Here is a 13821-nt window from a genome sequence, read left to right on the forward strand (position 1 = left end):
TCTCTATAAATTCCTTCTTATGTTAATCACAGTATCAGGCATCAGTTTTAAATCTGTTTCCAGCTTCAGCTAATCTGTTATCACAGGGGTAGCCAACGGTAGCTCTCCAGATGTTTTTTTGCCTACAACTCCCATCAGCCCCAGCCAGCATGGCCAATGGCTGGGGCTGATGGGAGTTTTAGGCAAAAAACATCTGGAGAGCTACCGTTGGCCACCTCTGTCTTAGCATAAGAAGAAAATAGTAGAAGTTTTCTAGCCTAAGAAGAAAATATTAGTTTGCTGAGCACTGTTTACTGTTATCTTTTCATTCAGGCACAAATGAACCGAAACTCATCTAGTAAGTATGAATTCTTGGGTATTTCATATTTACATGAAATTCATGCTGTTTGTTAAAATGTGCATGAACAATCATGGTTTTTATAAGTGAAATTAAGCATATAATATGCAATCTAAGTATTCAAAACCGAGTTTCCTGTGTGAGAAGTTTTTCTAAAATGTTATGGCAAAGGGTGCTGTCCTTTTCCCATAATTGCAAAATTTTGTCTACTTTTTGGCATGTTCTCCAAAATCTAGAACTCTGTAATAATCAGTTTAATAAACTAGCATTATGGTATTAGCAATGAGCAGGGCTTTTTTGTAGGAAAAGCCCAGCAGGAACTCATTTGCATATCAGATCACACGCCTCTGATGTCAAGCTAGCCAAAACTGCGTTCCTGTGCGTTTCTGCTCAAAAAAAGCCCTGGCAATGAGACTCATAAATATTTTGACACTAGAAGTACTGTTGCACATCTAGTGCTAATCTTAGTTTCTGGATTTAGGAACAGAGACTCTCTGGATTTACAATTTTAGCTATATCCAGGGCTATTTTTGTAGGAAAAGCTCAGCAGGAACTCATTTGTATATTAGGCCACACCCCTGACATCATCATTGTTTTGCGCAGGGCATTTTTGTAGCAAAAGCACAGCAGGAACTCATTTGCATATTAAGCCTCAACCCCTGACAACAAGCCAGCCAGAACTGTGTTCCTGTGCGTTCCTGCTAAAATAAAAAATAAAAATCCCTGGCTATATCTATTTCATTTAGCATACAAAACAATATTAAACCTTTGTCCTCTTGATCGTCCGGTGCTGTGCTTTGTCCTTGGGGCAATTTATTTTATTTTTATTTTATTTTTGCCCCTACTCTTTTACCTATATGGTCCCTTTTAACTAGCAAAAGGTCCAAAGGACCATTTAGAAACATAAGGGAAGGGTTTGAGAGCTGTTCTCTGGTCCCCATCCCTAGATTCTCTTTTGAAAGTAGTCCCAGACTGAAAAGAATGTCACACTTTTATACATTGATAATGACTATCACTGACCATAAGAAGGGGATTGGCCTCTTTCCAGATTGATGGAAATTTCTCTTCGATTTTATTTAAGCCATCTGTTGCTAAGCAGTTCCAAGAAATAATTGGTTTGACAGATTTTGTAGGGCTGCTAACATCTAGTATCCCATAAAATGTGACTTATGAGATGTCTTTGGAACAATAGTTTGTTGAAAGATCCCCTGGCTGCTACAGGTGCTTATAAATGAATTTTGAAGGAAAAGAAAGCTGCTGTCAGAATGAGATTCTGGTGGATGCTAATCAAGACTGCTCAGTATAATGAGTCCTTAGATTCTGGTCTATTCTTTAAAAAGTAGAGGTAGTCTCATGTTATTATGGCTCAGACTTGGGAATCACATTTTTAATTGTTATACTCTAAATTGATTCATGATGACAGTCTAGATGCCACAGTGTCTCTTGATCTACCTGAATGGCAGCCAGTCCTGTGTTCAGAGATAATGACTCCATACGCAGAAGGCTGCTGCTGATATTCCAGGAGAATTTATTATTAATAACATGGACTAGTGTGTGCCTCTTTTGGCTGATCTTTTTACTAGAGTGAACTCTACTGGCATGATTCTTCCTGAAGGGCATTCTACTATAATTGTCCCAATCCATAAGGCTGGAGATGAGGACAGTCTTAAGAACGTTCAACCTGTTAGTTTGTTGTCAGTCAAATGTAAGATCTATGGAACATTTTTTGAGCAGACTTCAGTCTTGGATGGTTGATTCTAAGAACATTGGCCCAGAACAGGTGGGATTTCATAAGGAACACAGCACACTCAATCACTTTCATGTGTTATCCCCAGGACTTTCTTTGAGCAGGAACACAAAGGAATGGTGTTCCAGCTGTCTTGGCATCAGGGGTGTGGCCTAATATGCAAATGAGTGCCTGCTGGGTTTTTTATTTTTATTTGAAAAAAAACCCAGTTATCCCACTTAGTAGCCACCAGCGAGCCTGCAGCAAACGTGGACTATTGCACCCTTCTTAAATCTTCGTTCGCGAAGCCAAGCCGAGAGAGAGAGAGAGAAGTATGCTGTTTTGAGGAAGGGTTTTTAATATGCAGTCTTTCTAGTTTTTTCCAATGCATTTGATTCCATATCTAGAACCCATCTGTGGGCTTAATTGAAGCAAACAATAATTGATAGGAGATTGTTGTGGTTAATTAAAAATCTTTATACTGATTCTACTGCCCAAGTGCAGTGTAATAGTGAAGGTCACTTAACTACTTCCTTTTCCTGTCATGGGGGAGGCAACAGGGGTGCCTTTTAGCATCATCATTATTTAGTTTGTATTTGTCTGATTTGCCAGGTGTTTTTTTTACTGTTCCTTTTCTGCATTCACCTAAATTATTGGACTTTTCAGTCCTTTGCACCTTTCTCTTTGACCAAAAGACAGATATAGATAGTAAATGAGTGGAAGATCTCACAAGTTTTGTCTTAGGTATTTTGGTGTTTTATTTCATTCTGCTTTATTCTGGAGATGTCATAATCAATTAGTCATGTGGAAATCTGTGACTACTATGAAGGCAATTTTGCATTTCATTTTTTTTTCTAACGAGGCACATTATATTCCAGCTGCTATTAGAGTTTCTAATTCTGTGGTGATTTCACAACTTTGGTATGATGTCCCTATACAGATTTTTTCTGTGGATGATTCTGTAGAGTACAGTCCTTGTTCCTTCAGGCAATCAGAGGGCTCCCCAGGTACATTTCATTGGTGGTCCTTCAATATAAATTTTGTCTAAGCTCCACAGAAGCCTGTGCCTGGATATGTACATTTAATTTTTTTGTTTCATCTATTTTTCAAGGTCCCTGAGGATAGTTAACCCTCGGGTAATCTTATAAGGCTCCCAGGCTCCAACTTTTTGAACAGAAGTTATCTCTTATAATCTTAAGGTAGAGAATATTCCCCCCCCTTCTTTATTCAGGGAAAAAAACATGTGGCCAAACTGATTTATGCCAGAAATAAGAGTTATACTCATTTTGATGCTCAGAGGACATGTTCTCCACTTGCCTTGAGCCTTCCATCTAAGGGTAGGCTCCCTTCTTATTTAGAGTCCTTGGTTAGCCCAAAGTTATGTAGGATCTTTATGTAGTCATGATTCAACTGCCCCTTTTCAATGGTATTGCTGGGTTGTCCACTAAAAGTCCCCTTTTCCAGATCAATTATGTCCCTGTCCCCTCCAATCTGGACTCTCTTGTACATGTTATTCTTCAGTGTCCTTATGTGCTGCAATTTCAGCTGAAATAGATTATGCCATGCCTTGATAAATGGATTATACTTCCTCTGGTGATTTTAGAATGAAAGTTTCAATTTCTCTTATAGAATCATAAATTTGGAAGGGACCTCCAGGGTCATCTAATCTAAACTCCTGCACAATGCAGGAAAATCACAAGTACCTCCCCCTGTCCTCCTTCTCATGATCTGCCTAAGTTCACAGAATCAGCACTGCTGTCAGATGGCCATCTAGCCTCTGTTCAAAAACCTCCAAAGAAGGAAAGTCTACCACCTCGTGAGGAAGCCTTTTCTACTTAGGAACTGCTCTAACTGTCAGGAAGTTCTTCCTAATGTTTAGCCAAAAACACTTTTGGTTTAGTTTTAACCCCTTGGTTCTGGTCTGATCTTCTGGGACGACAGAAAACAGCTCTGCGCCATCATCTGTATGACAGCTGTCAAGTACTTGAAGATGGTGATCATATCACCTTTTAGTCATCTCCTCTCCAGGCTAAACATACCCAGCTCTTTTAACTTTTCCTCATAGGACCTGGTCTCCAGATCACTTACCATCTTTGTTGCCCTCCTCTGGACATGTTTCAGCTTGTCTATATCCTTCTTAAATTGTGATGCCCAAAACTGAACAAGGGAGCTCTAGGTAAGGTCTAACCAGAGCTCAGTAAAGTGATATCATCACTTAATGTGATCTGGACGCTACACTTCAGTGGATACAGCCCAAAATTGCAATTTGCATTTTTAGCTACCGCACTACACTGCTGACTCATGTTCATTGTACAGTCCACTAAGAACTTTAGATCCTTTTCACACAAACTACTGCCAAGACAAGTTTCCCCCATCCTATAATGATGCATTCGATTTTTCCTACCTAAATGCAGAACTTTACATTTATCCCTGTTAAAATTCATTTTATGGTTTTAACCCAATTTTCCAGCCTGTCAAGATCATCTCTGTCTTCTAATGTATTTGCGAGCCCTCCCAATTTAGTATCATCTGCAAATTTAATAAGCATTCCCTCTATTCCTTTCATCCATTTATGAAGATGTTGAACAAAACAGGTCCCAGGACAGATCCTTGAGGCACTCCACTTGTCTCTCCTCTCCAAGACGATGAGGAAGCACTCTTTGGGTGCAACCTGTCAACCAGTTACAGATCCAGCTAGCAGTAACAGGATCCAAACCACATTTTACCAACTTGTCAACAGGAATAGTATGTGGAACTTTATCAGCAACTTTACTGAAATCAAGGTAAACTATGTCTGCAGCATTCCCCTGATCCAGCAAGGTAGTAACTTTCTCAAAGAGATAAAGTTAGTTTGACGTAGCTTGTTCTTGAGAAACCCATGACTCTTCGCTGTCACAGCCATTTTTTCTGAATGCTCAAGGACTGACTGATGATTTGTTCTAAAACTTTTCTAGGTATAGACATCAAACTGATGGACTGGTAGTTACCTGGATCTTCCTTTTTCTTCTTGAAGATGGGGACAACATTTGCCTGCCTCCCGTCTTCTGGCACCTCACCTGTTCTCCAGAAATTCTAAAAAAAAAAACGGCCAGAGGCTCAGAAATTACATCCACAAGTTCCCTTTGATGCAGTTCATCTGGCCCTGAGAACTTAGTTTCATTTTAAGAAACTAGTTGTTTATGCACTACCTGTATGCCAATCCTAGGCTGCAACTCCTTTCACGTGTTCTGTTTTTGCCAGGTTGAGCACCTTTTTCCTCACACGAGAAGACTGAGGAAAAGTAGGAATTGAGCAGTTCTGCCATCTCTTCATCATCTGTTACAGCTTCACTTTCTTGTCCTTTCTTAGAGGATTCTGATTCCCAACGTACTTATTTTGTTGCTCAATTTCTAGAGGCTGCAGAGAAGTGTCCAAGGGAGGTGTTTTTAGACGTGGGTTTTATTTATGTTTTTCATTTTTATTGTTCAAAACCTTGCTCTAAGAAGAGGATGAAAAAAAATCTGCCTACAAACCTTTTAGCACAGATCATCTATAGTGAAATATTAGGCTGAGTTTGGGAATGGTTCCTGGTTATTGTGGACAGGATTAGTCTTCACTTGGAACAAAATGCATAAAAGGTGTGAGTGAAGTCTATGCATTTTAAACAATATTCCATTGTTTTACTGTGCTGTATAAATTTTGACTAAAGGGCTGGAAACAGCACTGATACACTGCCAGAAGATGATCAAAACTTTTCAATTCTGTAGTAATTTTTGCTGGAGGGTGTTCAGTTCTAAAACATAAGTAGTTTGTCTTAGAGTTATCTGTTAGGACTACTTTTCATGTGACACAGTTCCATATGGAAGTAACTCTTGCATAAGAACTTGCATCAGCTGTATATGATCACCACAAGTGAAATTTTACATGTGGGTTTTTACTTTTATCCCCCAAGTTCTTGCATGAATAAACCTTAATTTTCCTGGACTTTTTCCCGATTGCAGTTCTCTGAGTTTCAGGAATAGCTTCGTAAATAAACATAGGTAGCTGCAGCTGGAATAGGAAACAGGAAATTGCAATGTTTGAAAAAGCATAACAAAGAACATGACTACGATCTTGGCAATTTATTTATTTATTTTATTATGTTCGACTTACATCCCGCCCTCTCCGCAAGCGGACTCAGGGCGGCAACATTTAGCAAAGATTGTATTTTTTACCATAAGCAGATCTTAGAAAATATGTGCTTGTCTACTTTACCTTGTTACTTCTGAATTATAAGAACTTAAGAGAAGCCATGTTATATATATATATATATGTACACACACACACACACACATATACACACTGTGGCTAATAGCCACGGATGGACCTCTGCTCCATATTTTTATCTAACCCCCTCTTGAAGGTGGCTATGCTTGTGGCCGCCACCACCTCCTGTGGCAGTGAATTCCACATGTTAATCACCCTTTGGGTGAAGAAGTACTTCCTCTTATCCGTTTTAACCTGTCTGCTCAGCAATTTCATCGAATGCCCACGAGTTCTTGTATTGTGAGAAAGGGAGAAAAGTACTTCTTTCTCTACTTTCTCAATTAATTATGTCTATTAGCAGTTTATCATTCGGAGCTGCCTTTAAGTTTGTTGATTTTGGTAAATATAATGGTTGTCAATTGTCATATCTTTTTGATTAGGTGAAGAATTAACAAAATTGAAACTTTCTGTTCCATCTAATGAGTAAGTTTCATTCTTTTTGTTTTTACGTGAAGGTGATGAAACATTTGTTGGTGGTTGTTTTTCCCAGACAGCTGATGGCCTGAGTTTCTGTGACCCAAAGTATTTAAATTAATTAATTTATTTTAAAGCTCAGTGGATTCCTCTTCAATCAACTACTGAATGTTCTTCCATTTTTGTGATTATTTTTATTTGAATAATTTCAGGAGAGAAATACTTTGTCCTAAAATCATTTATATGTCTATAGCACCTAGGGGGAAAATCTAGAGTGTATATCTCTACACTGAATTGCAGCTGGTATTACCTTTTGAAGCCCAAAGATTCTTATTGCCAACCATATATAAAAACGCCTGCACTTAAAATTGTCTGAATCATCCAGGGTCATGCAGGCAAAAAAACAACAACATGGCTGCCGGCCAAGATTGAAAATAACTTATTAGCAGTACGTAGCTTTTATTTCAAGAATACTGTTCTCATGCAATTGTATATGAGTAGAAAAGCTAAATCTGAAACTTATACTTTAAATTTGTATCATGACTTAGAGTATGGATAATTTTACTGTGTAGCTAATTTTCTTTAATGGTTAGGTGTGAAAAACCTCAGCTTGAGACCCTGGAGAGCCACTGCCAGGCTGAGTAGACCATTCTGACTTTGATGAACCGTGGGTCTGATTCAGTATAAGGCAGCTTCATATGTTCATATATGTTAGTAAGAATGTTTGTCATATCGTAGTAAAACAAAACTTGGAGTGATTGCTTTCAGAAGGGGCATAATTAAATCTTCTTTTGACAAAACATACCAGAACAGAAATGTGCAACATTTGAAACTAAATAGTTCATCTTCATGGTCTCTGTGCTTTCTCACACATGGGTTTTGTGCTATGCAAAGGCAATTCCTTAATATTTTGGAGCTCTAGCCAAAGTATTGGCTTCCCCTGTGGGAGAGTATTGCCTTTTGTGAGTGTGCTTTAGGAGGAGAGGCAAGGACTTTCCTTTGCTGATCGCCACAGTAGTAGTCGTTCTGAGACTATTCCAAAGATTTATCTCATCTTAAAATATTATATTAAAGTAGGTGGTCCTAGTTTTTACAGTGGTATCCTTTATAAATAAAAGCTCTATGGGAGTGGCCAAATCCAGGTCTCCCATTGGCTGAGGGGTACATTCCATGCACTCCATAAACCACGGCCCATCAGTCAGTACCTCTGGCTTCCTATTGGCTGATTCCCTTGCCCCCACCTACTGCAGGCTCAGGTATGTTGAGCCGACTGCCCAAACAGTCTTACCTCAGAAACAGACACATCTCCAACGCTTCTCTGTGTCCTCTCTGTCATCCGGCCTCAGAAAGGGCTGCTGCTCTACTTTGGCCTCACAAAAGGCATCATGGCGGCTACCAGCAACAGACCTCTGCCACCACATCAACAGCTTACACAGATGGTCTCCCAGCATACGCAGCCTGCAAAGGCCACTGAAAAAGCCAGGGAGCCACCGCCACTGCCACAATGTGACTAGGCAACAAGGCCTGACCCCACTGGGAGCATTTCCTCAGGTGCCATGGCTGACACCTATTTCCTGTCACTCCCTCTCTCCCACCCTCCCCCTCAGCCTCACCCCAAGATAGATGAGGACTGGGCCACTGGGGAAGCTGCTAGCCAAAGGCTGTTGCTAGGCAACTGCGGTTGCTTCAGTCAGTAAAGGGAGAGCATTCAGCTGAATAGAATGCCATCGAGGTCCTGTGCCTGACTCGGGTGGGTGGGTGTGCACCCAACTCCCAGCCTTGGATGGCGCTGTTTTAGTGCTGACTCAACAGGTGAAGAGTTTGGGAGTGATCCTGGATGCCTCACTTTCTATGGAGGCCCAGGTCACGGCGGCTGCCAGGTCTGCCTTCTACCATCTATGGCAGATCAGGCAGCTAGCACCATATCTATCCCCTCCCCCAAGACCTGGCCACAGTGACCCATGCAATGATCACTTCCAGACTAGATTATTGTAACTCGCTGTACGCTGGCTTGCCCTTGAAACTGATCCAGAAACTGCAGCGGGTGCAGAATGTGGCAGCTCGCCTGCTGACTGCATCACCTATACAGGTGAGCATGTGGCCGGTGCTCCGCACCCTGCACTGGATGCCTATAGAGTACCGGATCTGTTTCATGGTGTTAGTTTTGATTTTTAAAGCCTTATGCGGCCTGGGACCAACATACCTGCAGGGCCGTCTCTTCCCATATATGCCCCGGAGGTCGCTTCGATCAGCCTCCCAAGAGAGACTGATTGTCCCCAGCCCAAGAGATGCCCGTCTTGCCTCTACCAGAACCAGGTCCTTCTCGGTCCTGACCCCAGCCTGGTGGAATCAGCTCCCTATGGAGATTTAGGCCCTACCTGGCTTGTTAGCCTTTTGTAGGGCCTGTAAAACGGAACTGTTTCGCCAAGTCTTCATTAGATCGATTGGCCTCCCCTACTGTACTATCCTACTGCGCTGATTTGCTGTATTGTCCTGCTACAGCATCTTATTGTATTACCCTGCTGGACCATTCTGTTGTACTGAATATTGTAATTGTTTTTTTTATTATCATGCTGTTGTGATTTTACTGTGATTTTATTATTTATGTTGTACTCCTCTCTGAGCCCCTATGGGGGAATGGGCAGAATATAAATAAAATAATAATAATAATACAGCTTCCAAAGCAGTTATTTTCTCCTGGGAAGATAGAGAGAGAGGTCTGTTGTCTGGAGATAGGGTTGCCAATTCCAGATTGGGAAATTCCTGAAGATTTGAGGGTGAAACCTGGAAAGAGTGGGATTTGAGAAGGGGTGGGACCTCAGACAGGTACAATGCCATATACTCCATCCTCCAAATCAACCATTTCCTCCTGAGTAAACATTGTTGCCATTCTCCAGGTGAGAGCCAGAGACAAATTACAACTCTTCAGATGACAAAGATCAGCTCAATGGAGAAAAAGTGGACTTTGCAGGGTGGACTCTGTGTCATTATACCCTGCTGAGGTCGCTTCGCTTCTGCTTTGGTGCACACTGTGGTTTTGGACTAGTCACATACTTTCAGCCTAACCTACCTCACAGGATTGCTGTGTAGAAGGCAAAGAGGAAAATGATATAAGCTGCTTTGGTCTACACTGTGGAGAAAGAACGTACTTTTCCTAGGTAGAGGCTGCAGAAAAGGGGAGGAGATGGAAGGCTTAAGACAGATCAATTCCCCTGCAGAAAACAGCTATCTTGGGTGGGTGGGAAGACACCAGGGTCGGGGGGAGTGAATGCCTCCACTAGGGTGAGTGAGTCAGAAGACAGCAAGGGTGAGGGGGCACTCATCCAGAGCCTCTTTCTAGAGCCCATTGTATTTCCCTTCACAACAGGCCTTATTCCTAGTAGCCCATATTCTGGTGGCCGTACTTCTTATCTTATTAACTTTCTTAGAAGCCATCGTCTGACTGACAGCATAGAATATAAATATTTAAAATAAATTAAATCTCCAGGGGTTAGGTATTGCATTCCATCTGTTGCACATAAACTTATTATGTACAGGGTACTAGCTTTCTTCTTACCAGTTCCTAATGGCTTTCTAGAACAGATAGTGTGCTACGAAGTTCTAGATCATGAAGCAAAAGAGAAACTGCTTTCTGAATACTGTGTTCAGTGGTTGTAGATCTCTGACAAGAGTTCATTTATGGAGACATTTCCCTGGTTGCTGTCCACATTCCTGAACTGGACAGCTTGAGAAAGAATGGCTGAAACATTGAACAGTCCCTGAATTGTTGGTACTGCAACAAATTATTCAGGCCAGGACCTGTGGTATCTTCCTCACCTGGGCCTTCCATCTGAATGCTGTGGCCTGATACCTCATCAAGGTATCCAACTCATCACATCCTTCAGCATGTGCAGAAAGGCAAAAATATCTTGCAAAAGGGGATTTCAGTACTCTTCTAGGCTCAGGCTCTAGAATGGTTCAAAACTGATTCAGTATAGGTGCAGAACTTGTCTGGAGGTGATAACCTTTTGAAGAATGTCTGTTAAGAGATAAGGGTTCATCATTCCTTTTCTTAGTTACCAATAAGAGTTTGAAAGACTTGCTAGTTTTTGCTTTTCATTGTAATAATTTACATGAGAAAATATTCTGTCTGAAAATATGCATGTTGAATCATACCTGTTATCAGAGCTCTGAAAACACTTCAGTAACATGCAAATTACATGTGAGACTTAATTCATTATTTGATGACCTTCTAAAATAGAAAGGGGACCAGTGACCTCTGGACATGGGACCCACTCCTTAGAAACTCTGGTGACTCATCGTCCTTGACCTCAACAATGTCATCATCCTCATCAGGTAAAATTACTGCTGCTTGAAAATAATTTGTGGAAGTGTCTTATATTTTAACAGAAATCTCTTTTGATAAGTGTGCCATGTAAATAAACACACAAAATGCACACAATCACAGTAATGTCTGTTCATTGCTAATTTGTGTTAATATTACTCTGTAAACATACTCTGTTGGTTCTTCGTGGCAATTGTTAAAAGTTTGATTTAAAGAATTCTTAAACCTTTCGTTTAAGAGCATATTATCAGTATACACAATGTATACAAGAACAATCAACGTCAAGCTTACATGTCTTTAATGGCACTGGCTTTAACGGATATCAAATACACTTCTGTCCAAAGTCACCATGCTAGTTTATGTCCTATAAAAGATAACTGTGTGATCAATATGCAAACACTGTCTGGTTGAAAAATAAAGGCAACTTTCACCTTCTGCAGTGTAATTTAGCATCCAGTTGTTCCTGTTGCACCTACCGTAGTTCCTCAAATCCTCACCCAGCAAGTAACTACATTTGAAGATCATTTTAATGTGTGTGCCGTATCTGCCTGGGAATCCATTGTCTGTTTGAGCTAATGATGGAAGTGGGGGGAGATAAGCATGACATTACAGCATATGGAAGAAACATGCAGAAACTAAGGAAACACCCTTAGTTATTATTTATTGAAAACTGTTTTCTGTAATAACTTTCTAATAAAACTAATGCTTGCATTTTGTGCTCAGAATGTAGTCAGAAGCTCAGCATTCCCTCTAAGCTGAGTTAGTATGAGCTAGCTCAGTTTTTTCACCTCTGGCTCACACATTTTTGTCTTAGCTCAGGAAGGGTGGCCCCAGAGCAAACTAATTTATGCAGTAGCCAAATCATTTGCTCACATCTTTAATGCCAGTAGCTCATAAAGTAGAATTTTTGCTCACAAGACTCCACAGCTTAGAGGGAGTATTGGAGAAGGTGTGTGGAACTTTCTATAATTCCTCTGCTTTTTGCCATTGATAGCTGAGGTAGCACAGTCATTTTCTTTAAAAGTCCTCCTTGAATCCTGTCCAAAGATTGTATAGCAAATGTCATCGGTACTTCTGGTAAAAATGAGAATTTGTCAGCTAGTAAGGAATATAGATTCAGGTGAGTAGCCATGTTTGTCTGAAGCAGTAGAACAAAGTTTGAGTCCACTGGCACCCTTAAGCCCAACAGAGTTTCATTACAGGTATAAGCTTTCATGTGCGCACACACACTTCAGATAAAATGAAACAGAAATTATCAGTCAATAAATATAGGTAAGCAGTAAATTAGCATACAACATTATGAAATTATCTTATAATGAAGTTACATTATAGTGAAGGAAATCAATATGTCAAAATTGGAGATTGATAGGTAGATGTATCCTTAATTGTAGAACGCTAAAAGTAAAAAGTAACTGAGACCCACCATTACTCTCCGTCCGTCTTCTCTCAGGCGTGGAGGAATACACATTCTATAGTAAGCAAAAAGGTTGGTACTGAAATGTTGTGCATGCTAGATATTTTAAACCACAAAGAGAGCAAAGATTACCTGTCCTGTTCTGCAACGAAATCAGATGGAAGAAGGAGAGATCCAGTGTGTTTGTGTGAGAGTCTGTTGCAGTTCTGTTGGTATGCAGGGTTAGACTCCAATTGCTGGCTCTAAAGCCAGGCCAGTTATACTGTTTTTTGGCCCATGGGTTCTTTTCAAGAAACAAAAGATTACAATAGAAGATAAAGGAATACTGGAGACTTGAACAGTATATCAGGAGAAAATGATAGAACTGACTAAACACAACTAGGGAAGGACAACAGGGAGGAAAGTTGTTGATTGAATTATAATTCAAGATAAGAAGCTGGAGACATAAAGCTGAGTCATATATTTGGCAGGAGTTTTTGGGAAAATGGGAAGATTTGAATTGGAAGTTCTAGACTGTCGTAGGGCACTTAGTGTTCAATTTGTGTTAATGGTCAGTGATTGCATATCATTTAAAACACAATATGGGAAGTGGCATCTTTTGTCTTCTAGCCTGCTGGAGCTTAATTTGCTGTTGTACTCTTGGCGCTCCCTGATTTTCCCAGAAAGACTTCCTTGGAGCCATCTTTTATGGTCATTGAGGGTGGGCAGGATTTTTTTTTCTTGGTATTTTTTCATTCAGGTGTTATTGGACCTGAAAACATTTCAGTTCTCCCAAAAAAATCCCAGATTCATTTGGGAAGCTAAAATATACCTAGAAAAATATCAATAAGGTGTATTTCAGTTTTATTTTCAGTTTGGGTAGACCCTGATGCACACCTGTAGTGGTCATCTTAAGATCCTGTGCTGTGTTCATTGCTTCAAGATTCTCTGAGAGACACACAACGTGGCAGTTGCTCCCCATGTACTTTGTGTGCTTCAGAGAAAGAGAGCCATGCAGTCAGGCACAGTGTGTGGATCCTAGGTCTCAGGTTTTCTGTATTTATAGATAGGTAAGTAAATATTCTATAAACAAATCTGTTGAGCCTCTGGTAATTGTTCCAGTTCAGCACAATTCATTCCATCCCAGTGCTATAAGGCCTGCTGGACCTGGACAATAGGCCATGTCTGTGAGGTAGAATTTGCCATTTTAGTACGTACTGTTACTCTGCAATTTTAGATTTTATATATTTTAAATTACCGTATTTTTCGGTCCATAAGACGCTCCGGACCATAGGATGCACCTTCCTCCTGGGGGGGCGATCCGCTGCCTCCGCCTCCGATCC

At 40.5% G+C, this 13821-nt stretch overlaps 1 protein-coding gene across 1 annotated transcript in view; it reads left to right on the top strand.

Moving 5' to 3' along the window:
* LOC132569580 (F-BAR domain only protein 2) overlaps positions 1-13821 on the top strand; it is a 129774-nt gene that overhangs the window by 81300 nt on the left and 34653 nt on the right. Inside the window, exons 15-17 of the mRNA XM_060235796.1 lie at positions 313-337; positions 6728-6770; positions 11002-11096. Of these exons, the coding sequence (XP_060091779.1) occupies positions 313-337; positions 6728-6770; positions 11002-11096 (163 nt within the window). The remainder of the gene's footprint in view (positions 1-312; positions 338-6727; positions 6771-11001; positions 11097-13821) is intronic.

This window comes from Heteronotia binoei, chromosome 4 (genome assembly GCF_032191835.1).
Source record: "Heteronotia binoei isolate CCM8104 ecotype False Entrance Well chromosome 4, APGP_CSIRO_Hbin_v1, whole genome shotgun sequence".
NCBI classification, from domain to species: domain Eukaryota; kingdom Metazoa; phylum Chordata; class Lepidosauria; order Squamata; family Gekkonidae; genus Heteronotia; species Heteronotia binoei.